General features: G+C 39.9%; 3 protein-coding genes across 9 annotated transcripts in view; 2 read left to right on the top strand and 1 right to left on the bottom strand.

The window, feature by feature from the left end:
• The window catches only part of FGGY (FGGY carbohydrate kinase domain containing), a 137,369-nt gene extending 134,664 nt beyond the window's left edge, over positions 1-2,705 (top strand). For 6 of the 7 annotated variants that reach the window (XM_068690944.1, XM_068690946.1, XM_068690947.1 and 3 more), the window contains 2 exons: positions 1,697-1,758; positions 2,479-2,705. In XM_068690944.1, coding sequence (XP_068547045.1) covers positions 1,697-1,758; positions 2,479-2,510 — 94 coding nt within the window. In that variant the 3' untranslated portion in view covers positions 2,511-2,705. Of the gene's footprint in view, positions 1-1,696; positions 1,759-2,478 lie in introns of those variants that run through there. The other variant, XR_011099016.1, reaches the window with a different exon arrangement.
• Positions 2,706-4,916: 2,211 nt separating this feature from the next.
• On the bottom strand, positions 4,917-17,405 carry LOC137860571 (E3 ubiquitin-protein ligase RNF170-like). Its single transcript, XM_068690951.1, has 5 exons — positions 17,062-17,405; positions 12,008-12,116; positions 7,479-7,552; positions 6,885-6,995; positions 4,917-5,804 (listed from the first exon to the last, which is right to left on the bottom strand). Exons 1-5 carry the CDS (start codon positions 17,062-17,064, stop codon positions 5,499-5,501), a joined length of 603 nt encoding a protein of 200 aa, XP_068547052.1. The 5' UTR covers positions 17,065-17,405; the 3' UTR covers positions 4,917-5,498.
• An 877-nt stretch (positions 17,406-18,282) lies between these two features.
• Positions 18,283-26,658, top strand: part of HOOK1 (hook microtubule tethering protein 1) — a 38,809-nt gene continuing 30,433 nt past the window's right edge. The window contains exons 1-2 of the mRNA XM_068690032.1: positions 18,283-18,302; positions 24,615-24,675. Of these exons, the coding sequence (XP_068546133.1) occupies positions 18,298-18,302; positions 24,615-24,675 (66 nt within the window). The 5' untranslated portion in view covers positions 18,283-18,297. The remainder of the gene's footprint in view (positions 18,303-24,614; positions 24,676-26,658) is intronic.

Genomic DNA, 26,658 nt, shown 5'->3' with positions numbered 1-26,658 from the left:
AGGGTGTTTCTTTGGGAATCCAAGTACAATCAACTTCTGCACGTATGACAGAGTATAGGCATATCAGTGCACAGAAATACTCCTCTGCTGTTCTGTCAGAAGCTCTAACAGTAAAATGCTGACCACCATCATGGGCAGTGCTTCTTGCTTTGGCAGAGCCACAGTTTTATCCAGCATTTAATCCCCTTAACTCAACAAATGTAGAAAGTTAGGTGTTCCACGTTTGAGTAGTACGTTTGAATTGGCAGTATAAGAGGATTTGTTGATGCTGAAGAATGAAGCAAAGGTACCCAGAACATGACAGGTAATAACAGCACAGGTTCAGCCAGCCAGGCAGAACGAGAGGGCCGCCTGCGGCTTTGGCACACGAAGGCATTGCAGGCACCGTGTGCCAGCTGACCTGACACTGCTGTGCATGGGAGACAGGATCTGCTGGCCACGTACATCCTGGCATTTAGGTCATGATCCTATTTCTTTAACGCAGGGGAAATGGGAAACCAGATGTGACGTCTGCCAGTCACCTGCTTACCCGCAGTCTCCCTGCTTGTTCTGGGTTGGTGAAACTGTGCTTACATTGCTCATCGGCATTGTAAAGGTCTGCGAGTTCCTCAGCTGTATGCTGGATTAGTGGAAGGCAAAGATTCTACTACTACAGATATAACAGACTATAAAAGCATCCAGCCCTTTAACAAATCTGGTTGGAGCATTTGACGAGATGGCTTCCAGCAGAAGCAGCTTGGCACAGACTGACTGTTCTCCACTGACACCCTCACAGCGTTGTGCTTTAGGCACTAATATTAAAACAATAGGCACTAATATTAAAACTTAGGGTCCTGCTTAGAAACTATGACTCCTGGTAGAGATTTGGTCAGACACTTATTCTTGAATCCTGATCTTTTATGTTTAACACTGCTCCATCTGAAAACTATGGCTATAATGCTCCTTGTGAAATAACTTCCTTTTAAAATAGCCTGAGCCTGCTGCCTCCACCCTGGCCCAAGAACTTGAGCTTGCTTCTCTGCTCACATCGGTGATCAGTGTCTCATGCAAGTGGGATTGCTAAGGAAAATCCATAGGAAATCAGAATCTCATAGAAATTGGGAAAGGAACCAAACCGCTCAGTCCTCTTGTGACTGTCCCAGAGACTCCTTCTGGGGAGATTTTGTGGCATTCCTTCCTCTGACTTTATGTTGGCCAAAAGCAAATTAGGATCAAAATCGTCTCTGACACCTTTATCCTGGAATGGGAGGGCAGCTGTAGGCTCCGTAACAGAACTTTGCAAGTCACACTGAGCTTCTGGAGCGCACTGGAGTCCTCCCTTGCTACAGGGAATCAATACTTTGGGAATATGATTAAGAGATCTCATGTAAAGCATCATTTTATTTGAGAAATCTCCCCTCCGGGGATGCAGTGTTTAACATTTCCTTTGGTTAGTGTAAATAATAAAAGATAAGTCTGTTCTGCCTCAGACTCCCAGTAAGAAAGAGGAACAGATTTTGGTTTACTGAGGGGTCTGCAGTACTTTGTTCTCATGACTACTATATAATGGGATTGAACATATTTTATGCCATCTGGCCTGTTCAGTCGAAACAAAATACATCAGTAATGTTCCGATTGGTTTTGAAACATCTTGTTCTTGTCAAAAAGTATTTTAAATCAAAACAGGCTTTTCCAGCGTGTGTTTGTCTTTTACTAGGAGGCCATGGCGAAAATGGGAAAAATCGGGCGAGTCGTGCAGCCTAACCACGAGCACAAAAGGTAGCCCTGGCTTCTGTGTGTTCACCTGTGAGAATTTGCCTCAAAGGAAGTTCATGTCCCTTTCTTTCTAGCTCTGCTTGAATGCAGTTATGCCCCATATTTTTTAAAGATTATACGGGCATCCTCTTCAACCCGGGCGAAGGAAGACATTTGCTCCAAGTGGTGTGGAAACACCTCACCCCCTAAAGCCCTACCCTTGCCCTCAGCTCGCCTCGGCGGCAGGCAGGGTGAAAGATGTGAGGGGATTTTAGGGGTTGTGAGCTGTGAGGAGCTGTCAGGGGATGTGGGGAGCTGTGAGGGGACATGAGGAGCTGTGAGGAGCCGCCGGGGGCTACCACAGCGCTGCGTTTCCAACAAGTGACGCCGAGGCCCGAGTCACCGGGCCCGCCGCGGGGCTGAGGCCGAGGCAGGCGGGCGGCCCGCGGCTGAGGCGCTGCCCCAGGCCCCGGGGTGCTGCCGCCACCGTCCTGGTCCCCGTCCTGGTCCCCGTCCCCGTCCCGGTCCCCGTGGCCGTCCCGGCGCGGAGGGGCGCGGGCACCACCTGGCGGCGCGGCCGGAGCTCGGCGGGGGGCTGTGGGCATGGTCCCGGTACCAGTCCCCGGCCCGCCCGCTGCGGGGAGCTTGACGTGCGGGGCAGAGAAAGTGAACGTGTTTTACAAGGGATTTAAACCTTAAAATCTCAAGCTTCGTGGAAATTATTATTATTATTTTTTACTACAGGTTTTATGACAAGAAATACGAAGTATTTCTGAAACTCCTGGAGCACCAGAGAGAGTATCGCGCCATCATGAAAGGCTTCTAGTCCAGAGCCATATAGTCTGGGAACAGCAGGGATACACTTTCAGGGTAATTTCTTTTCACTGTACTGTCCATGGTAAAAACGTATTTTTGTCATCTAAATTGTATATTTTCTTTATTAATGAGAAATAAAATGCATACACTGTGAAGCGTTGGGTATTTTCCATCTATACTCCACACACATCAGGGACAACAAATACTCATTTAGTCCTGTCAGAGAAGACTCAGCCAGCTGCTGGTACCGTGGTGCTGGTGTTTACAGACTGGCCACACACAGGAGTAGCATGAGGAACAACACGGACCTGAATCCCTGACCTTTGCCGTGCTTCTCACGGGTATTGCACCCATAGCGTCACTAGGGGCCCTTTTAATTTTGGTATCTCCTACAGCTGAGATGTGATTTCCATTGGAATGTGTGTTTTTTTTTTTTTTTTTTTTTTTTAACCACGACTGTAGTATTTTTTTGGTGGTTGATATTTAGAAATCAATTTTGCAGCTGTGCAATCTTCCCCTATCTGTTTTGTTCTGTTTCCTACTCCTTTTCCTACTCCTGCAGCGTAGTCGTTTTCCTATCAATAACTTGAGCTGTTTTGTCTTCTGCAAGTAGCCTTCAGTACACATTAATCTCTGTGCAGATGTGAGACAGCCCACTGTTGATACTGAAGGACTAGGTTGAGCAGACACAGTTGCTGAAAATATGTTCATAGCGCAGGTGCATTCCTTCCACCCTGCCAGCTGCCTCGTGGGGAGTCAGCCCTGAGACAGTCCAGCACTCCATGGCCGTTCTCATCACATTGCTTCAGACAGACCCAGCTCAAACCTTATGCATCTACACAGCCTGCCAGCTGCAGGGCTAAACCCAGTGACAGCAGGTACAGAGAACGCAGAGGGAGAGAGATGGTTTTCCTTCCTTAGACTTGCATTTGTCAGTGCTCAGAAACCTTCCTGGCTGCCCGCTGGCCAAATCCAGTCAGCAAGGGGCTTCCATTTGTTTTCAGGTGATTTTGAAGGCTGCCCTAGACAGTTAGTCCTGCAGGGTACTGTCACGCAAACACCACCAGATCATGGCATGGCTGGACACTCTGGTTGTATACTTTTGATCTTGAAAGATGCAAACACTGTCAGGGCCTTTAGTGAGATTCTCTCAGAAATTCTTTTTCTATGCATTTATCTGTTACTTTTTAATAAAAGATATTGTTCTGTTTTAAAAGCAAAAACAGAAGCCCTAAGGAGTCCCCTAAAGGACAAAGAAGTGAGGGGTAGCAGAACAGAAGAACATACTCAAATCAACTGTGTGTTATAGGTCACTAATGAGAACCCTGCTTTTCTTCAGACTGCAATCTGTGACCTTCTTGGTGAGCCTTTATTATGCAAGAGAAACAACCTACAGTCAGTCCCTCTCCATGCATCAGTATTCATAAAAATGGACTCCATCTTTATACACTTAGCTTGATAGAAGTTCCATTCTTTTGTATTGGCATAGGCTGCAATTCCCAGTTAAATGCAAACAGAAGTTACACAATAACAAAATTACACTTAGAGAACTTGGAAAATAATAGTTTCTGGGGTTTTTATGTTAGTAGTCAGCACTCAAAAACATCTGGTAATTTTTTTAAAGAAACAATGCACTTCCTGCCTTGTAGTTCATGGAAAAGCAATTGTTGCCATTTCCAAAGTACCCATTGTTAAGAGAAACAGCTTTACAAGTTCAGGGACATAATTAAAGACAATGAAAGTTGATGGGAATAAAATGAGAAAACATCATAACAAAAAGAGTATAACAAGCAAGAAAATAACTGCAACATACTGGTGTATCATAACATACAATTCAAGGCTACAATAAAAGATGTCAATTGAAAATGTGTAGAAAGAAAAAAACAGTTGGAGACCAGTGTATTGTGAACAATAAATATTCATATATTTTAATATAACAATTTTAATATACAAGTCATACATAAAAATAAGTTCACTGACTCCAAATACATAGCAAATGTACAGATTATATAGGGAGAGACGTGTAGGATTGTCTGGTACTATACCAGCATTTTTAACTCTTCACAGCTCAACACAACCACTCCCACCAACTTTAGCAGACTTTCTATAAACTTTATTATCATCATCATAAACTTAGCCTTGATCTGCCTGGCTGAACCAGTACCGTGGCTTACAAGGAAATCACAAGGAGTGTATGAAGCCTACAAAGGAAGCAAACGTTTATGCTGACTTTGTTAAAGCTTAGGTGCACAGATTCCAACAAAGCTGTGTACCTTGCTTAGGCTTATACGGAAGACTTACACCAAGATTTGTTCACATTTCTTGCATGATCCTTTTAATGCTGTTCTCCCCTTGTAATACTTCTACTTTACAGTTGCTTTTTTATTCCAAGCCATATTATCCAATTTTAGAATTGGACTGTAGTCACTGTGGAACATAAAAAATCTGTATTCCAATGGACATGTAATCAGCTGTGATAGCACAAAGTACCAGTACACGATTTCGTAGAGGTATTACCAAACATTGTTTTTGTTATATGAAACCTAGCAAATTGCAGAGTTTGCTAAGTTCTCAAAGTTTTATTCAAATAGAGCCAAGATGTAAAATGTCAAAGCTTAAGAGTTCTAAAAATCTTCAACTGCAATTTGATTGGCATTTTAATTCTAGGTTTTGTTCACAGCCTTAAGCAGTTTCATTTCAGGCACTTTATGTGAGGATAAGTTGTAGAAAAGTGAAGCATGAAAGAGCCTAGCAAATATACAGTGGCATGTAAAACTAGCCTTCTAAGCACTTGCACATCAAATCATTTGGCCACGCCAAATATCACGGAGTCCTGCTTCAGCCTTTGTCTGCAGCAGAATGACAAATCCATCACATGCTGACCCAAATGAAGGAGAAGTCTGTCACTGTTTGATGGAGTTTGACCAAGGAATCAAAGTTTGAGTTGCTCAGGATTCTGACAGCATGCTCTGAGCTGCAGATCTTGCCATATTTACCCCGTTTGATGCAATTTGCTGACAAATGTTTATCATACAAATTAAAAGAAGGGAAACAACTACCATGTCATCAGCTGTTCCAAGTGTTCTACAGAGAGGCCCAGGCATCGTGTCAAAGGGAGACGATAAGCATATGATTGTTCCAAAGGAGCAAACAACAACTCTTATGAAAAAAATCCATACGAGACCACCCCAGGTAAAGATTCCTCTCCAGGCAAGAGTCAGGAATAACGGCATGTCGTAAAGGTAATCTGAAAACTAAATATGCAGATGAGTTATACTATGATGCATTCTGATTTGTGCACTTCTTTTTGAGTCTGTGTTAAAGAATGAGTCTTTAAGCACTTTTAGATTCAAATCTCCTGAATGCAAAAACTTTCTGTGCTGTCCACATCTGCCTACAGAGGTCAGTGGTTTTGTACTACCTACAAGCACATTGCTTTCTAAAAGGAGCTCTCACTCTCCCAGCACTTTGCAAATAAAGTATTATGCTTGACACTGAGTCCTTTTGGAAACTGGGCCTTAATGTCTGCAATGAGCATATGCCTCTCCTTAAAATCTAGCTTCAACTGTGGCTATTAATACTTGAAAATGAGATCTTAGGTCTCACTTGAGTATGGACAGAAACCATAGGACACACTGACTATTCCTCTTCATTAATACTAGTTTGTTGGGTTGAAAGATAACATTCTCATCCACAGCGCTTAGTTTATAGTCCATAGATTAAAGCAGACTCCACAGTCCTGCTTGGGCCCCCTACCAGGATATGACAGGAGAGGAGGATTTGCTTTGGTGATATTCTACATGCTGTCAAGAATGGGCCTCATGTGTGCCTTCATCTTTCGTATCATTTCCACTACCTGTCACGTCTCTGCACCAGATGGAATTCCAGCTTTAATGAAGTACAGAGCCAATGTACACTGCTTAAATTTGGCAATACCTAGAGAAAAAAACAGCTGCTTTCTAAGCTGGAATCTCATTTGGAACAAGAAACTTATATGCAACTTAAAATCTTGAAGTTCAAATCTGAAAGTTCCAGGCTGACCATCTCCAATTCTGCTTTGCTTACTGTGTTTCGTCTCACACTGTCTTCTCCCTGCCAGGATGACTGCAGAATGATTCCTCTGAGCTAGGAACTCAGAAGCACCTAGATGTAGGTGCTTAGTAGCAGATGCTGAACCCAGCAGTGACTGGTAAGACTTCCCCTCTGATACCACCAATAAGTGCATAAAAAGATAATTCACACACTGATACAAACTAGTTTTCACTGTTGGGTCTCTTTCAATCCTGTGTGTTATGCAGTACTAAGTAGGTAAATGTAGATTTATAAATACTTACCGGTCGAGTTTGCCCTGAGAAACGCTTGTTGTAAGCTCTAATGTCATGCACAACTTGTTTGCTTGGCTTATCCTGTTGCTTTTCACAAGAGATGTTATCCAGAAGAACCACCTTCATGAGAAAAGCAGATAGGTATTAGCACGGTGTATCTGAATCTTCAGTATAAAGGCTAGTGTTCTGTTGTACGTCTGTCCAGTCTCTTCCTAGCAAATTGACCTTTGTCCAGTTCCATCAGTTCCACGACAGCAAGAACCTTCTCCTTTTGTAACCTGCATCCGGCCTACCAGTACAGCAGGCAGATTTTGGAAGGAGTCAGATGAGATGAGGAAGTCCCCTATTGCTTTTTTTGGAATGTTATCTCAGAAGAGACTCAATAAACTGTACAAAAGGAAAATGCCAAAGGCCTGTTTAATATTTCACAGAGTTGCCTGATAAGACGTGTCAAATGATAAATGCGAATGGCTGCAGGGTCATTCAATTGTAAGTGGGTTTTGAAATGCAGTGGAAAAATAGAGGGTAAATAAAGTTGATCCTAAGAGCTCAAGCCAATTTGTATTTATCATAACACAGATACATACAAGGGAGATGTCTTACCTTTTGTCTGCAGAGAGGGCAGGTTATTGCTCCTAACCAGGGACTGTGTTTCCAGTACGTGATTAGACAGGAACCTATCAAAAAAAAAAAACCAAAAACAAGTGTTAAGATGCATGAAGCATATTTGAGGATATCTCATGTTTACAAAGATGTTATCAGAAATAATAAACCCTCTTTCTGCAACTGGCTGCGAAAATGAATGTAGTTCTTTGCTTTCAGTTTAATATGTGGTTTTACTTGGCAAACTGAGTGTGTGAAAATGGTGTCTTAGATCTCCTGCACTGATGTATCCAGCTCCACGGGGCCTCCCATTAACAATGACTATGATAGTTTAATGCCAGCGGATAGCATCTTATTCTTGAAGCTCCTTTGATTGTGACTGAAACACTCACAAATACAGGTACTCTTCCAATATGTGTACATAGTGCAGTGCAATGCAGAGCACTGTGCTGGCTGCTGTGGACAAAAGCAGCGCAGCTGCATGAAGGTGGACTTCCTCCAGGTCAGTAAAGCATTCAGGGGCTCTGAGGGCCTGTTATCGTGAATAAACCAACGCACAGCCAAGGGACAGCTTGGTTTTGCAGACGTCTCCCGGCACAATACAGGTCTTGGTGATGAAGTATCATATTTGGGACTATTTTATCTTTTTGCCTTTTTTTTTTTTTTTTCCAATTACTGTATTTCAACTGTGTTACCCCTCTGGAACTGCATAGCTCTAGAAGAGTGACTTGCTGCATTCTTTTTGATTTGTCTTGCCAAGACAACTGCTAACTAATTTCCAAATGCACTATCATTTTATTAGTGCTAAGGTCTCAGGTGTGGAGGAGGGCAGAGTCTGAGGACACTAAGATTAGAGTGTGCATATAACTGACAGCAGTGGTTGACACACGTGAATGTCAGTGCTGGTACTAACAGCAAAACCAGCAAAACATAAATTGCATCTAATCAGAAGCAGCACAGCTTGACTTTCAGCTCCCGGGCGCAGTGTGCAGCGTGACAGGTCAGGAAAAAAATCTTTTAACATGTAAACTGATCAAATTTGACAAGGACCGCAGTGAAAGCAACAGCAGAACACTGCATTGCCATTTTGATGGAATTGTTTTATTGAATTGAACAATGGTCTTCTAGAAACAACCAGCAAGTAGTTTAAGTGAAGACAATAAATCCTCAGGAGCCCTCAGTGCAATACTTTTCTGCACCCAGACTTTTTTTGTCCATTGTTACTGAAAAGAGGAATATTAGAGGAGAAATGTGTCTGAAGTCAAATATAAAAAGTGTTCATGATACTATCAGTTACTTCCTTTATAGGACATCCTTATATTAGGGATGATAAATTTGGCCCAAAGATATTTTTATGAACCTTGCTCTGACTTGTACGTTTTAGTTTTGTTTTCATTTGAGTGCAGGATTTTTCTTTCTAACTCTTCTATTTTGTTTGCATATATGGAACAGTTAGCTGGGCACATGGCTGTGTTTATATCTAAATCCTCATGTGGGATGTATAAACTCAGTCTGGCAGCCAACTTCAAGCTCTTGCTTGAACTTTTACATTTGACAGACATCATGCCTGACTTCAGGAGCAGCTTTGACCCTCTAGGTTCAGATTCTGTATCGTGATCCACGCAGCGATGTCCCAGTGATGACAATGGGGTACTACTGGATCCCATAGTTCATCAAGGGCTTTAAAAAATAACCCTGTGGAAATTAAAATGTGCTACATGCAGAATCCTTTGTTTAGTAGAACAGGAAAGAAAGACTCCTATGAAGTTGACCTATTTGTGCTTCAGTGCCTTTTTCATAAAATAGACAAAATCCTGTTTTAATCTAGCCTGCTACACAATCTTCTGAGGGAGTCCATAGGTTTTTCTAAAATACCTCTGTGGTTATTGTTAATTAGAAAAAAATAATATTGCTCAAGGATCGTTTTTCAGTTGAACTTCCTGAACATATGGTTCAAACTGAAGCTGAAAAGGAAAACTTCAGGACAAACTGTATGAATTACTACTAATAATAAAATCAGACATTTTTTATAAGTCCACATTAATCTTCTTTAAAAGCTCTGGGTTGACCACATTTTTTAAATAAAACTTTTACCAGAGTGGAATTTATTAAGAGTGCTCAGCATTGCCTTAGCTCTGTTCTGCAGGGCAACAAGAGAAGTTTTGTTACTGATTTCAGTCACAACAGGCTTAGATCTACGTAGAATGGTTCTGATAAGCCCAATGTAAAGTTTTATTGGTTTAAGACATGAAAAACAGACATGTTACGCTTCTACTATATAAACATAGTCATAACCCGGATAATGCATCGCTCTGGATTCTATGCTGTAGAGTGTATATGAAGATGTACTTGGGGAATGTAAAGCCTAACCAAATAGATGCAGTTAATGATAACAATATATACCAAACTTGTACTTCTCCGCAGATCTCAAAACAAATATGAAGCCCAAATCATTATGTCATATTCAGAGGTAGGAAAGGGAATGCTACCCAGGCCAGAGAAAGTGGAAAGTTAATGGCTTTTGTTGTTATGTCTATCTCGGTACTCGAAACTATAACTTACGTGATATTATTTGAAACATGTTTTGAGGCCATATGCTTACTGTTTGTTCTGGAGTGAGTTTTATTCAAAGCATCCTTTTCCTGTATGGTATAAAACAGTGAGTGGTAATAAAAACTTAAAAGAGGCTACAGTATTAAATGGTGTCGCTTGTGGTAGACAAGCAGCCTGTAGCTGTTGCTGATCCATTGATTTGTTGCGGTTTCAGAGGACAGAGATAGTGGCAGTGCTGATGAGGGGCTGGTTTGGGTGAATGCTTTTCAATATAAAACACAAGTGCCTTGTTCTCATTTACGCTTAACTCTTTTTATAACACTCTTACTTGGAGAAAAAAAGTTCAAATGGCTTGTAAATATAACTTACACTTGCTTTAAGCTCTCCGTAAAATGTAGGAAGGAGCTTTATGGTTCTGACCAGTGTCTTTTGATGTACCTTGTGCTGCAGTATCAGATATTACTGCCAGCTGCCTGCACGACCCTCTGCCAGAGATGACTGATGGGCAGCACAGGAGCACTGAAGCACCTTCACTGGCAGTTTCAACCTCATCAGATCACAAACTCCAGTTCTTTTCTGCCACTCATGCAGCGGTGATGACAGCATTCAGCCAGGAACCTGATAAGCAGCTGGGGCAGTGAGGTTGTAAACTTTGCCTGTAAATTCACCAGAGGATGTATGTCAGAGGTGTGAGCAAAGCTGTGAAGTTCAGGCCAAGTATGCTGGTGGCCTTATCCTGCAGCCTTTCAGAGCAGGTGCAAAGCTCACACTGACTCCAGTGGTGCAGAATGTGGGCCTTAAAAATCCTGAAATCCCCTCTATAAATGCAGTTATGAATATAGCTCCCTCCACTACTCTGTGCTTCGTCCTTGTCTTCCTTTGAAAAATTATTTAAATTTTGTAATCCTAACCATATGGCTTAGCAGCCTCAAAGAAGTCACTTAGCAGACACATTTATCCGCTGAATTATGGTTTTACGTGAGACTATCCAGCAACGATAGCTGCACTGGCTGAGGACAGGAGGCCACACGACAGGCAGCCTCAACAGAAGGACCCTCACACTGCTTATCCAGGCAGTGTCTCCTTTTCTGTTAAGACAGGCCCTCGACTGGCATAAACAGTTACTGAGCACACATCATGATGAGATGTCTGAATATTTTTTCTATGTATGACCACATGGATTTTCTTTAAGAAGAGTTAAACAGATTAAAAGGCCTATACATGACTAGAAACTCACTTTTTGAATGGTTTAGTACGTAACTTCCACTTTTTTTTTTTTTTTTTTTTCTTTAAGAAAGCCTTTACAGGACTATAAAGCAAGACAATAGCGCCTTATAGCTCTAAATCATTTCAGCTTTAGTTTAGGGCAATTGTTTCACTGGGGAAGCAAGCCTGTGGAACAGAATCAGACCTAAGCCTGGTATCTTTTACACCTGATTTTTACCAATGTAAATAAAATTTGAATCAATTTTATGGGATACTTGTTTTTTTTTTTTATGCTGTTGAATATTGATATATAAAACGACGAGCTGTCTTCCCAGAAGTGAGTTCATGCTCAAAGAGAAGACCTCACATTTGTTGTAGCTTGAACTTTTACAGTCACGAACTGTATGACGATTAAATTGATGATTTTTATAGCTTAGGGTTTTTGCATAGTTGAATAAAAATTGCGTGGTTTTCTGGACCTTTTAAGCATTCCATGAGTTGTGTTGTAATTTAACAGAATACTGCAAAATCATCTGTTACCTCTTGTCTTGTGACTTCCTGCATTTTGCTTTTCAAAAGTGGCCCCTTGTCAATATAAAGGCAATGAACAGATAAAAATATTGTTACTGAATTTTTGGTGACACAGAGATGGGACTCTCTTGCTTCTAGTGAGAGAACTGACTTTAATTCTAGGGAGAAAGGCTTGGACTGGTTCCTACATAGAACCTGAGATCTCTGTAGGAAGCGTGCTGTCAATGCAGAAAACTTACCACAGAATAAATGTCCACAGTTGGTTTCTACTGGGAGAGTAGCTGTTTGGAGACAGATGGGGCAGCTGAAGTCTCTGTGGTTCCTGGGCTGCCAGATTTGGAGTGATTCCTGAAAGAGAAGTAGTGCAGAGTCTTCAGTAAATTAGTGTTTTGATTGACATGCTCAGTTCATTAACCATCTCCCATGAACAGCAGAGAGTCACAGAGGCTAAATAAATATAGATGTCATGCATAACTAGTAGTTACCTCAGCAGATAAGGAAAGATAGGCAGAAAGAAATTATTTCTGTAATCCTACAGAAAACACCAGTGTCAGAGCTAAGATCAAGACACGTTTCTGTTTCCAGCGATTAATCCACATACCATGGGGCAATAGTTATGTTCTGAAGGCCTGCAGAGTTTGACCCGCTGGCTTGTCTTTCTGTCATTATTAGTCAGACAGCACCCAAAATTTGCCTCAGGAGCTTTTGGATCTTTTTCTTCCTTCTTTGTAGTCATGCCTAGCACTTAAATGTGTTGAAATAAGGACCAGGCCATTTTCTGCCTTCCTTGGCAGAAAGGTATTCTTACTGTGTATCATAGGCTATGTAGCTACAAGTCACCATTCAGTAAAAAATGGCTTTTATGCAATCCTTCCCTTTGCTTATAAAAGTCTATAATTAAGAATAATACTGAGGTTTGTTTCTACAGCGGAAAGATAAGAGCTTTGTAAGCTTCTGAAGTGCTAAAGAGGCATGTTGAAATTCAAAGTGGGCATATTTGTATTATAATATTCCTTTGTGTTATAATATTCCTGGAGTACTCTCCACCTGTGTTGGAAAGGCTGAAGGATGTGTGCAGGTCTTCTAAATTTTGCTCCCAAGTCATTATCTGAAGGCAATAAAAGTTATTTGGCAGTATACTCATCTTTGCCAGGATTGTTTGATACAGTGAGAGGTAAAATAGCCATTCTTACTCAATATTGATTCCTCACCACAGCTGAAGTTTTTGCTACTGTTATTATGATGCATTAGTTCGTCCATAAGGGATAAGGGGCCTGCCTATATTGTCTTAGCACATCACAGAGAACCTTATACTTGACCATATGTTCGATGGCCCTAACCACAATGAAGAAACTGTAATAATAACATGGCCAGTGTCCTTTCCGGAGATGAAACTATTCCAATGTTTCTATCAGTCCCAGAAACAGAGGAGTTCTGAAATTGGGAGGGAGCTTCCCAGGAAGGTCCTCTACTTTAAGGCACCATCTTAAAGGCTATTAATAGTGGCTGTCCTCCACTGCCTAGGCATGTCTAGGGAGGTTCAACAAGAGAAAGCATCAATTACAGTTTCATTTTGCATTTTGATCAAGAAGTTATGAACTCCATGTGTTTCTTAATGACCACAGAAGTCCAGCTTTATATGGAATGGGTATTATTTTCCCATGACCTAAATAAGGCATTCAGATGTGATGATGCTATACTTGGAGATTACAGTATCACTGTATGCTTGCTGTCCCGTGTTGCCCAATTGGGATTGCTTCGTTGTTTCTCACATAGCTGATTGGCACCTGCCTCCATGACAGATCAGTGAATACAATTCCAAATAATTGACCTGTTTATGGAAGTTTTTATAAAGAGAAGATTGAATAGATTCTCGATTTTCCATGCCAAATGCTGGAAGACCCAAAGTGACTGTGAAGATGTAAAATCGTCTAACAACAAAGATTTAAAAAAAAATAATTATTTTCTTCTAACTAATAATTCCAAGAAAGAAAGAGGTTGTCTTACAAGTCTTCCAAATAAATGAGTGTGAAACCAGGTCTCCTGTCATAGCCATGCCTAAAATGATGAGTTCGCTGAATTAGTGATTTTAAATCAGCACCTTTAATACTGGTCTTTCCTTCCTAAAATGAGGATCTGTAAACAGAAAGAACTGAAGGTTTTAAACTAACAAGTTGTAACTGCTGGGAAGTATTTCTTCCTTACAGTTTATGAAGTTATAAATGGTTCTGAGACCCAGCAGAAAGTTCAGACGCTGAATGTGTTTATGCTGTGTTCAGATTTTCCCCTCTGTGCACTAGTAAGATGCTCTCTTCATTCCCTGCTAACGTGGCAGCCACACAATAACCCGACAAAGCTGGGGTTACTGACCATGGCAAACTAAAACCTAATGGAGATCAGACAGACTCGAGTCCCCTGCGCTGACAAATGACCTCTGGGCAAACATGCTTTGACATAATGCTTCCTAAAATTCGTACAGCACTTAGCAGCCCTGTGTTTTGCCTTCAAGTGCAAAGCTGATGGGCTGTTTGCAGATTCAGAAGTGAATGATTTCAACTGATAGAAAAGTGTAATAGTTAGCATCAGCTGAGGAACTGCCCGGAGTGCTCAACTGGTGTGTTTATAACTGTATTACTGATGTTTACACATCGGCATATATTACATAAACCGATTAGGTATCGGCTCTTTATTTTTGCAAAGTAATAAGACACACATTTCTTTAGCTTTGCCTCACAACAAAGCAAACCAAATGTGTTTCTGATTATGTAACAGATACTGAGTCAAGGGAAACCCAGCATTCCCAGACCGTAACTGATGGAAATTGTGAGAAGCTCTCGCTCTCTGCAACCTCAACAAGTTGAAACTGCTTGTGTATTTTGTATCAGAATGTGTTGTACAATAATTAACTTACTATACGATTCCTAGGGGACAAATGATTATAACTTTTTTCCAGATGACTCATCTTCTGCTGACTTACATGAGCAAATCTGCAGAAACAGAGTCTGTGCTGTTCAGAAGATGGGAAAATTGACTGCTGCTGTGTTGCTGTACAGCACCAGGGCTGGAAACTCAGCCGCCAAGTGCGAGTTGCTGTTGAGAAGCTCTGTGCTTGATGCATCTGAGTTAGGACTTTATGAATTACAGGAAGGAACCAGGCAATGATCCTGTGGTAGTGACACCAGGTGAGGAATATGTGCATGTATAGATGAAGAAAAAAATCATGCAAATTCACTACCATGAAGCAGCATTTTTTATCTTGGAATCGCTCCTTTACTGAATGAAGCAAGGTGGGAAACTTGTCCAGCTCTCACAATATGACCAACAGGCAGTAAATTTGGGGAAAAGAAATAGGCGGTTCTTTACACAGACAATTAAGCAGTGGATGTTCTTGTTATGGATGCTCTAAATTTCTGAATTCAATACGTACTGGATATCGAGTGCTATTAAATGCAAAGGTAGTACCTCTGACGGAAGAAGTTAATGAACCATAAGCCACCAGAGAATGAAAGAGTATTCTGGGGAAGTTTCACATAATTACCTGTTTCTTTATTTTTCTGTAGGCATCCAGTGCAGCAGTGAGGGCTAGACAGCCCTGGTTTGATCTTTCGTAGCCCCATTAATAGAGCATATTGGGGAAAATGGGACTTGCAGTCACCTTCAGCAAAGATATCAGTGGCTTAGTTTTTTCCTGAGTTCAGATAGGCTAGGAAGAACATGCTAGATCTTTCATTTATTTGAATAGATTATGTGCACATAATCAAATTTTTGATTTATTTAGTCCAAGCACTCAAGATGGTGTTTGAGTTGGTTTAATGTTGGTTATAAGGATAGTGACCAGCTGGATTTGATAGAAAGACAGATGATAACCTAACATAGATATAAGTCTGCCAGGATAAATTTCCCCCTTCCAAAGTCTTGAGGCAGCCTTTGAACGTTTGAACTAGCAGACTGAATGAGAGATTGAAGTAGTGATTATGGCACTTAGCATTTTGTGGCTTGTGCCTGTTAGTTTTTGATGGTGCTAAGTCATAACAAAACAAAATATTTAGTGTGACTGTGCCCAAAATACCAGACTTCTGAGGATCTTCCTCTCATGCAGTAGTTCTACATGTAATCTAGAAAGAATACAATTAAAATTGTCATTCCTGTTGACACTTGAGTCTAAAAACTTTGAAAGTGTTCATTAAGTTACTGCTCCATAGCCTTGTACTGGATATTTGTGCCTATCTCACCTTGGAAAATCCCAGGCTTGGATATTGCCATACTGATAGGGTTTACTATGATTGATGGTGTACAGAGCTTCATGTCAAATTTTAAGTCTGCTAGTGAAGACCACAGAGAGTTTCCATGTTTATTTCTAAATACAGTTTTAAGTTTTGCTACAATTGGGTCCTCATGTTTATTTTTTTCTCAATGAGCACCACAGGTGTTTTTGCTTTTGGTGTCAGAGTTGCAAGGGAACTCTCCATGTAGGTACCTGGTTAGAGGCTAGGTTTAGAAGCTTGTCAAACCCAGAAGTTCCTGGTGTCATGGAATCAGATTTTTCAGAGAAAAAAAAAAAAAAAAAAAAGATCTTTTCAAAACTGGATGCATCTTTTGTCTTAAAATAAAAGCTGAGCAGTTCAGAAAATAATTCTAGCAGAATTCTGCAAAATCAAGCCTATTGTATGAAAATGTCATCACTAGATTTGATAACTTTCTAATACGTGTGCAAAAGAAAAGCATGAAGTAGTAATCATATAATTGATTGTGAAGCCAGAGGCTCCTAGGTGTAAACCTTTACTTCTGCAACACAGCTCAGCTGACTACATCCTCCAGTTTTACCACTAGGAAGTTTGGTTTTAAAGCATCAGTGATGAGTCAGTATGTTTGAGGAAAAGAAATGAAAGTTTAAGAAGCACTTGGCAGATTCAAGTGCTAACAACAATTTATTCATTTTTTCATGAGAATCTGTCATTAATGAGGAGTAAAAGTGATCTACATCACAATTAAGATGACCCACAAGGATACACTGGACAGCTCATTATTTGACAATGAATATTAAATCAAATCACAAATGAGAATAGGACATATTTTAAAGAGAAGAATTGACTTGTGCAAATTTTCCAAAAGTAATCTAATGATTAAAAATGTAAATAAATACTTATTTATAAATAGATATAGATAAATAATATACCAATATACAATCATGATAAATAAAAATAAATAATCACATATAGGAATAAATATTTGTAATCATTCTAATGATCATGTCCTACCCTGGTTGAGAAAACCTATGCAAAATTCAACTTACCATTCCTCTTTGCAGAACTGCTTGCGAGGAGCTGAGTAAGTTACACCAGCTGTCAGTGTGGAATCATTCATGAAGGCCCGCTGTACGTCTTTGTCAATTATTAACTGCGTTGCCCAATGGCAAGGGTCTGTCAAGTTTTCTAAATTATGGTTATGAAAGAAATATGTCGTTATTTGTTTTTTTTCCCCCAAATAAAGCAAGTCTTCTAACAAAAAATAAAAACAAAAACAGAGGTCTCCTGGGGGGAAGAAAAAAACAACACAGAAAACAGCCTTCCCTTTCTAAAACACCTAAATATATCTTCTTCCTCCCGGAAGATGTTTAACATAATCAAAAGGTACCTGAATGTAATAAAAATAGTGCATTACTATTTTTTAAATATTAACTTGATCAAGGGCATCTACAGGTATTTTGATCACCTGATAAAATAGCAGCCTATCAGTTGTGTAGACAAGTGATTAACTGAAGTCCTGTTGTGAAATGGGCTTAAAACTTGCCAGACACTTGTGATACTTTGGTATTACATAAGTGCCAAATTAGATTGTGTAACACAGTATTGTCCAATAAAGCAAGCAAAGTGTAGAACTTAAGCAAAAGATCTTACTCGTTAAAATAATTTTAATTTACGGGCATGTATACCTCATGAAGTAGTTATTCTTTGTCGCGCTCTGTAGTCCTCTAGAAAGGCTTGATTTCTGTAAAGATATTCTGCAGTTTAATGCAGCAAAATTAATAAGGAGGCCTTGGTTTTGTGCAGTGCTAACTACCCTGATTCTAACAGCATGGCACTGGAGCACATGCCGAATTTTCAGCCCTCAGGTAACACATAACCTCTTCTGGAGGAGTGGAGTGGGAGTCGGTAATATTGGAATAGGAATACACTCAGAACAAAAGTAATGCCCCTGGCATTCCTGCTGGAGCACTGATAAGCTAAACAAAGCTCTTTTCAAAGACTAATAACCGGATGGGATTTGTAGCATAAACAATGCTCCTTGTTAGTCACCAGTCCCTAGGGCATCTTCCTCACTTTGTTAGACAGAGATCGGCACCAAATGAAATGCTGTATGTGATTTCCTGCCCTGGGTATGCATGCATGCTCTCATGACAGTGTGATAGCTGTCATTTATTATTTATCTAAGTATGCATACACATCTACAGTGTGATTTAATTACTTACTAAAGGTGCCAGACTGACAGAGGCAGAAGCTGGAGACGTTCCCTTACCCAGAGAACTGACATGGGGTAAGTAACGGCATCCTTCTCGGGCTGTTCTGCTAAAAGGCTTCACCCCAAAGGACACCCCAAATACCTGAATGTAGCTCATTCTCTCCACCCTTTTCCCAGCTGCTCTGCTCAACTTGTTAGATCCATAAAGGCTGCTAACGAGGATGCCAATTATTCCTGCCAGTGACTCTGGTTTTTAGACAGGAATGTTTATCCACTAGAAAATTCGTTTGAACACATTGAATTATTTTAGCTAGGTTACTCAAGCATTTGATTAGTACTAACTCAAAATATGATCAGAATTATTTTAATACAGAGTTGAAACTCCCCCTAACGAAATAATAGCAAAAAGATTGTAGACTTTCTATGAAATGAACCCAGATTCCCTTTTACTTGCCAGGGATTGTGTGCATAGAGCTGTCTCTTTTGCAGTCACTGATGCCCTTACACAATAGGCAGACTAGTCTTGGAAACTGGATGCTAAATTCTTCCCTGTTTGCATAAGCAGGATTTTGTTTTCATTCTTTATATCACTCAAGCTATTAGTGCTCAGTTACCATTACATTTCACGTAGTCAAACAGTCCCATCAAAGGCAACAGGTCTGTTCACCCCAACCACTTGTATTACTGTGTTATTAATTCCCAATTTTCCACATAAAGTTTCTTATTCTGTTTCCCAAATGTCTACCTAACCAAAAATCAGGATCAAGGCATATAAAGATGTGAAATAACTCCTCCTGGCAGTGTTTTGGAGCAGGGCTCATATAATGACTTATCTGACACAAACCAAGGGGTTTAGGACTGAGATGGAGCTTTGCATTACGAATTCTCAGTGTGTCCCAGCTCCAACCTAATTCCATCCTGGGAAATAAGAGTAGTGAAGACTGACTGCTGGATACACAATACGTAGGCAGGCTTTACAGTGTTCTGCTAAAATGGAGATGTAGGTTATCAGAGCTGCTACTAACATGTTCCTAAGCAAGAGCAAAGCATATCAGACCAGCTGTCAGTGAATTGCATCAGGAAATCAGGAGAGAAATCTCTTTAAATGGAAATGTAAGTGAATGGCTAGTAAAACCAGACGATTAAAACTTTTATCTTAAGGAATGATCCAAGCACAAAATGTAGTTTTGTTGAAAATGCCGATTAAAATAGTTGTAACCTGTCTGGCACTGCTTAGAATGAGCAACCTGCTAAAAGGAGGCTCAGTCCACCTGCGTTAGGAGTTGGCTTTCATTCTGGAACACAGAATCTTAGAAATCTGAATAAAATGTGTTCAAGATTCTTAGGCAGATTGAAGCTTATTTTCAAAGTAAAAAAGTAAAATGACATTGGTATAAAAGTGATAGGAAATTTGAGCTTGTTTTTTTACATGCATGCAAACGTAGTATTCGGTGTGTAAATGATACCGTGAATATCAACAACTGTGTTTTGGACATTTCCATGGCATTTAATAGCACTTGATAGCTGTGACATTTTAGTGTAGTGTTTCTATTTTTCAACACAGACCTTTCTTCTTCAACTAGAGAATACTATTCTGTATTCAAACACTTTAATATTTTAGTGATTTTTTTATACCATTGTATAGATGTTAGGGAAAAAATGATCTTTAATAACTGACCTGTTAACTTTCAACTGAAAAATAATGGAAATGAACAAAAAATTACGATTTCACTCAGCTGATCTTGTATACTGATGATATGCTTTTGTATAATAATATAATGGTATATAATAGGTGCCAGGGAACATAAAGTTTTGAAAATTATTTTCTCTTTAGAGAGATGAGAGATATTATCACAATTATTTTCTGTGTGCAAAACTACACACCAGTACCCTGGCACACAATCAGTCTAAAGGGATTACTTTTTTTCTGGAAATTATGTTCATTTTTCACCCCCAATCCTCAAAAAAAAAAAAAAAAAAAAAAAGCAAAAAGCTCATGAGCTCACTCACAGAACAGTCCTGGAAAAAGATGTGGTGAAAACTGGAGGTAGCTGATGCACAGTTTTAATTACAAGCAAGGATATTTAATGATCAGAATCTACAAACCAAATGGTCTTGTTGGGACGTAAGCTCACCTGCCAAATACTCCTTAGCCAAATGAAGTCACAACATTGCACTGCCTTTTCAATGCTCTTGTGGAAACAGGATTTGAGAAAGTGAATGTGGATTTGTTTCTGACAAGTTATGTCATATTTCATGTCCTAGGACTGATTATCTTGTTACTAGCTCAAACTGAAATTGCATCTGAGAAATTTAATATGTATGAGCTCGCCTAGCCAGGAGCTGCTACCATGACAGTGCAAACAGTTCCGTGATGTCAATTCACGTCAGCGAGCTAATACCAGAATTGCCAAAGCCCCTTTTCACGTGTGACCTTGTCCACTGAAAAAAAAAAGATAAGAGTACCAAAATAGAAGTGCAGATATCTGTGAGAATGTAAACAAAAAGCCTAAAATAGAAAAGGACAGATAGGAGATTGACAAATGTTAAGAAAACAACTGAGGCAGGCAGAGAGCATGTTAGGAAGAAAGGCTGCGGTGAGGCAGTGAGGTCCTGTGGAGAAGAAATGATGTCACAGAGGTGTAAATACTTTATCCCCAAAAGTCACTGTTAGTAAGAATTCCTGATTCTGAGATACATTCTTGAGGTGATTGAGGTAGATTATGTAGATCATTCTTAAAGATGTTAAACTTTTTTTTTTTTTTTTTTTTTTATTCCTTCTGTATGAAGCCAAAAGGTATAATTATAAAGCTCTGGTCACTTTCTTTTTTATAAATCTAGTTAGCTTCCCAAACCCAACCTACTTTGTTTCCAGTATAGTTTTTAATGGAATTTATTGGGATATTGGGACTTTTGCTTCTGTGGCATTATTTCCATATTTTGTCTAGCCCTCTTGAATGGGAATTACGGAACACTAATGCAGAGATAATCTGTCATTCACTGTACTCATCTTTTCTGTTTCTTTAAGGAGTGATCAGGTCGGATAGTTCTAGTATAGTCTGTCTTGCCTTCTCGACCCTGCAAAGTGAATTTCCTTTCCCCAGGAGAATTTAGAGACAGTGGAGTGGCCAGACACACTAACATACACAGTTTGAAAAGAACCCACATATCTGCACAGTCTGTGAATCTTATAAATACCGAGTAAGGAACTTCACAACAGCTTCAAATCAAGCCCAAGCAGCCTCTCTGTATATTCAGCTCCTTTCCCCTTTTCTTCTTTATCTAATAAAAGACAAAAAACCTTATAGGGGTACCCTACCATGCCTTGTGCATGAGATTAGCAATAGATTCCTACTTTGCACTTCTGCCCTCCTGGCAGCCAGGGCACACTGCTGGCTCCTGCTGAACCTGCAGGCACCAGCACCCCCAGGTCCCTCTCTGCAGGGCTGCTCTCCAGCCTCTTGGCTCCCAGTCTTTGCCTGTGTGCGGCACTGCTCTGTCCCAGGTGCAGAATCCAGCATCTACCCTCACTGAATTTCATGCTATTAACAATTGTCCATTACTCCTAGGTATCGAGATTGCTCTGCAAGGCCTCTCATCCCTCCAGAGTTAACAGCACCTCCCAGTTTAGTATCATCAGCAAACTTTAAATAATATTCGTAAAAGCACTTGCTTTTTTTTTTTTTTTTTTTCTGAAACTACCATAGTAAACTAAATCTACTAGAATAATAACACAATAATTGTGACGTTATTGTATAATATGTGTAGATGTATTTGTATCCTGCGTACAAACTCACTGTATTGTGTGGGCTAAGATAACTATACCAGCAATTTTGTACTCAAGGACCCCAGAAATTACTCCAGTCAAATCTAAGTCATTGTAAGATAGGCTACAAATGCCAGTCTAAGCTGTCATAGTTTTAATGAGATGACTTACAGTTTCTTACCGCCATGAAGTCTGTGGGGATCAAAGAAAATACTCATTGAGTTAAGATGTGCTAAGAAAAGTGTGAAGAGGAGCGTAAATGGCTCAGGAGTTCCAGGAATCCCACTGGCTTAAACAGTCTTTTATTAAAAGTAAGTGTTCTCATAGCTGAATGACTTCCAAGAAGGGCCTCAAGTGATGATAGTGTTTCCATCAGATACGAAAATATTTGAAAGATGCTTATTCCATGTGGAGATATTTCCACCTTTCAGAAAAGCCCAAATACAAACTCCCTTGATGAATATACTCTCATAAAAGCATTAATTTTCAGAATTATAAAATATCCAGAATTCCTACTTTATATATATATATATATATATATATATATATATATAATGAATGCATTTATAATGCTTTTCATCTCCTGTAACAGACAAAATATTTCAAAGTATTTTACAGAATAGATAGTTCAGTTACATACTGAAAGATTTCCCTCAGGGCATAATTGATCTGTAAGGTATCGCAGAGCATCTTTAAAGTGGGGTCTTAGTGGGATCTCCTTTGAAACTAGACAGCTACCCAAGTAGTACTTCAGTCATCAGGGCTATATATATATTTTTCTACTGTTTCTGTTTTGTTTTGCTTTTCCTTTCTTTTTATTTCCTCAAGATGTTTTGCTCAGAAATAAGAGGTAAGCCAGATAGTGGTAAGGTAACCTCAACCACTCTCTGCTCTGGGAGTTGCTGCTCTTGTAAAATGCAGGTCATGGTGAGATTGAAAAGCAATAATGAAGTTAGCTGTTCCCCCAACTCTTTCACCAATGCCCCAGAAGGAGTACACAGTGGATTGGTATGACTAATCCAGTTGGCAAAGGTCTCTGGTTACTTTACAACAAGCCATGGGGGTAAAGCAGTGATCACAAGACTGTCATCGCTGATTGCCTCTGACCTGCAGCTTTGGAAGCCCGTTCTGTTCCTGGTACATTCAGGAGACACGTACCTGTGTGAGACCAGTAAAGTATTGATGAAATTTTCAGTTCACATTAGAACCAAGATTTAAAAATCATATTCTATGATTTTTACATGCTCAGTTTTGATGAATAATCCTTGTTTGACTATAACAACTTCTAAGTTGTTATAATCCACATTCTGGGAATAAACAGATAGCCAATGCCTTTTTAATGAAAATATTAAGAACTTTCAATATAGATTGAACTTGATTCAAAAGGCAGTGGAAGTATATATACAAAAAAGATGTAATTGTGATGGGACATGAAGGGACATGTGGCCCAAGAAATACAGCAGGCATTAGGAATCTCACAGCGTTTTGTATTCTGTAATAATTAACTGCATAAATCTGGGTAATTGGTTAGTTTCTAGTTTTTTCATCTGAAAATTTCAAATGTGTTGGTCCCATAGAACATCAAGAGGCTTACTTGATGCTTCTGAAGCTTTTGAAAGATGGCAAAGAAATATAGACTTTCACAAATTGTATCAGTGAAACTACTAAATATGACAGAAAAGCTGAGATTCATTTTTCAACTCATGTATTCTGTCAAGAAATGTGCAAGTTACATAACTAACCACCAAGTGTCACTGTTTGGTATTTTTCATTCTAATGTATTTGTTTCCAAGTGCTTAAAAAATCCCTATTAGTTGCAGTCCTATAAATGAGGATTTTTGAACAAGAATATTGTTAAACAACAAGAGATGTGTGTTTGCCACAAGAGCTTTGGGAAATTCAAGTGTCTGAATATATGACTTTCTTGAGCAAGCTACCAAAATGTACTGTCTGAACTAAATATCATTCATATTATTGGACATAATGCAAATCCCAATGAAAATCAAAAAGTCTTAACAATCTTTTTTTTTTTTTTCCCTAGCAATTTAAATTATTGTAGCAAACGCCATTCTATATTGTAGACATCCCTTACTAAGCGACCGTCAGACACTTTTGTCAAGGATGCATTATCAAGAGGAGTGAATATATTTTAAATAAGTGAGAAGTAACTTAGCCTGACTTTAAAATGTTGTTAACAGTGGACATTAGGCATCATGAGACTGAACTGAAGTCCTGGTGTGAGGTGCCAAGCTAGTCTTCCCTGTCTCTGGAATGTTAACATAGGTCGTAGTCTTTTACCTTGGTTGGCACAAAACCAAAATTTGATGACAGACGTTCAAGTGGGCTGCAGTTCATGGAGAAATTTCCAGCTAGGTTTAAAATCTAAACCCAAATCACCCACATTACTTACATAACTTCCCTTTGTTACTACTTCTTCTACCCCACAGCTGAACTCTAAGCACAGTGCCGGTGTTCCTGATGTACTCGTGTATAGCTGCAGTTGGAAAGATGTAAAATAGCTACACAGATTGGCATTGTATTTCTCTGTAGAGTTCTTTAAGTTGTATGTGTAACGTTCCTTGGAAATGTCCTCACAGTGTGCCAATACTGATTTATTTCAGCGAGCACTCAATTATGTGGAGTCATCCCTCTGAAGAGGATGCAAAAACCAGGAGCGCAAGGGTGAGCCAATCTCTTCTGACATAATCCCAGTTACCAAACTGAACAGCCTGCCTTTTCTTTCAGACTAGTGCTTGTGCTACAGATTACAGCCAATCTCCCTGTACTCTACAGTCTGTACCATCTTTCCCACATAACCATCTCATGTGAAAAATTTCAGGATGCTTTTGAACTAGAAGCAATCTTGAAATAGAGCTATTAGGCCTTGGCTGGTTCTGATTAAGCTCCACCCTTCCCTTTTGTCAGTACTGTACAGCCCTCTAGAGGAGAAATATTCTCTTCATTATTTTTTGCATTTATGGAAGATGATCCCTACTGAAACAGAGTATGTCATTAGGACCCTGAGTGCACTAATAAGCATTAGTGGCCTCAGTGGGTACCTCTCTCCACAACTTCTGACAAGGGCCCAGAAATTCTATTTAAGCTCAGCCCTGGGCCTTCAGCTCACTCTCAGCTGTGGATTTTGCTGATCTGAACTGTGACCTATGGAATGAATTCCCAGCTTGACCTCAGAGCTGCCTGGTCATGGTGCTGATCATGGGACTGTGTCTGACCCTGACAGGTCGGTTGCCCTCCTGGCTTTACCTCATACTTGCCTCATTTCCATGAACTTGCCTGATACCATGCATTTACGGTTGATCATCCCTGAACCTGCACATTTTACCTGTACTGCTGAGGTACTGTGGGACATGGCCCCAGCTGGTGCATTCCCTGCCCTGCTGGCTCTATTCCTGGTTAAGTCCAGGTTTCCTGGAAAGCTGCTGCCTTCTGCTGTTCCCTGGCACGTGTAGCATAAACCCAGGAAAGAGGAAGTGTCTTTAGAAACCATATAAAGAAAGTGAAGGTGTGGGATGCTGAATCTGTAGAGAAAAAGCATATGAAATCAACAGGAAGACATGGAGAATTACGTGCTTGCGGGAAGTGAGTAGGATACTGCATAAAGATGTGGGTGGGAATGACACGACACCGTTATTTCCCGTGAAGGGAAAGGAGGTAAAGTACCAAAAGGAAGGAACAGTAACCAAATTAAGAGGTCTAAAAGAAATTTAAAAAAAAAAAAAACTAATAGAAATTATAAAAGAGGACAAACATGAATATAAATGTTCTTAACAGTACAAATCCTAGTATAGAAGTCTGTGGGACTTTATTCAAATAACCTGTTACTCATTATCCTGTTTTTAATGATAGCCTTTATCACTGTGGGATAGCGTTACGAGGGGAAATAGTTATGTAAATGCTGTCTACTTCATGCATTGCAATTTTAATCTTTCACACAAAGTGGAATCAGTAACAGAGGATTAAAGCATGTATCTTAATAAGTAGAACAGCCAGAAAAAAGTATAGGTAAGACCCTTAACAAATATTACTTAAGTTGCTTGGTAGTCCCCTCTTAACACATTCATGACAGTGGTAATGTCATTGTGGATATTTCAATAACAGGTGTCCGTAAGAATCCTTATAATCTTTACAAGAATCTTTATAAAACTGAATCAATAAAAAAAAAAAAAAAAAAAAAAAAAAAAAATACATGAACTTGTAAGGGAGGCAAAAATCTACAGAAGTTCTTATGCTAAAACAGCAGAGGGACAGTGTAATTGTTTTGCCTTAGTGTAAGGTATTTAAGCTTTTCTCTGGAGCATTTGAGGCAGGGTATTACAAGACCCTGAACCAGATGTTGGAGAAATATTGATGTAAATGGGGAAGGCAGAACTCTTGGAGAAGAGTTGACAGCCTCTCCTCACGCTTGCGCTTCAGCACTTTCCGCCCTTTGCCTCCGCCAAAAGAAATAATTTTATTTTATTTTATTTTTGTATTGATATTTTAGCCTCGATTAAGAACAGGCCGTTACAGCCACGCTGACTCCCCACAGCCCGTGGCACTGGGACCCCCCAGCCCGGCCCCCGCCGCCATCTTGTGGCAGCACCGGCGGCCGCGGGGCGCAGCCCGGGCACCACTAACAACACCGGCGGGCAGCGCTGAGGCAGC

The sequence above is a fragment of the Anas acuta genome, chromosome 8, assembly GCF_963932015.1.
Source record: "Anas acuta chromosome 8, bAnaAcu1.1, whole genome shotgun sequence".
Taxonomy (NCBI): Eukaryota; Metazoa; Chordata; class Aves; order Anseriformes; family Anatidae; genus Anas; species Anas acuta.
This window is presented reverse-complemented; position numbering and strand designations above follow the sequence as displayed.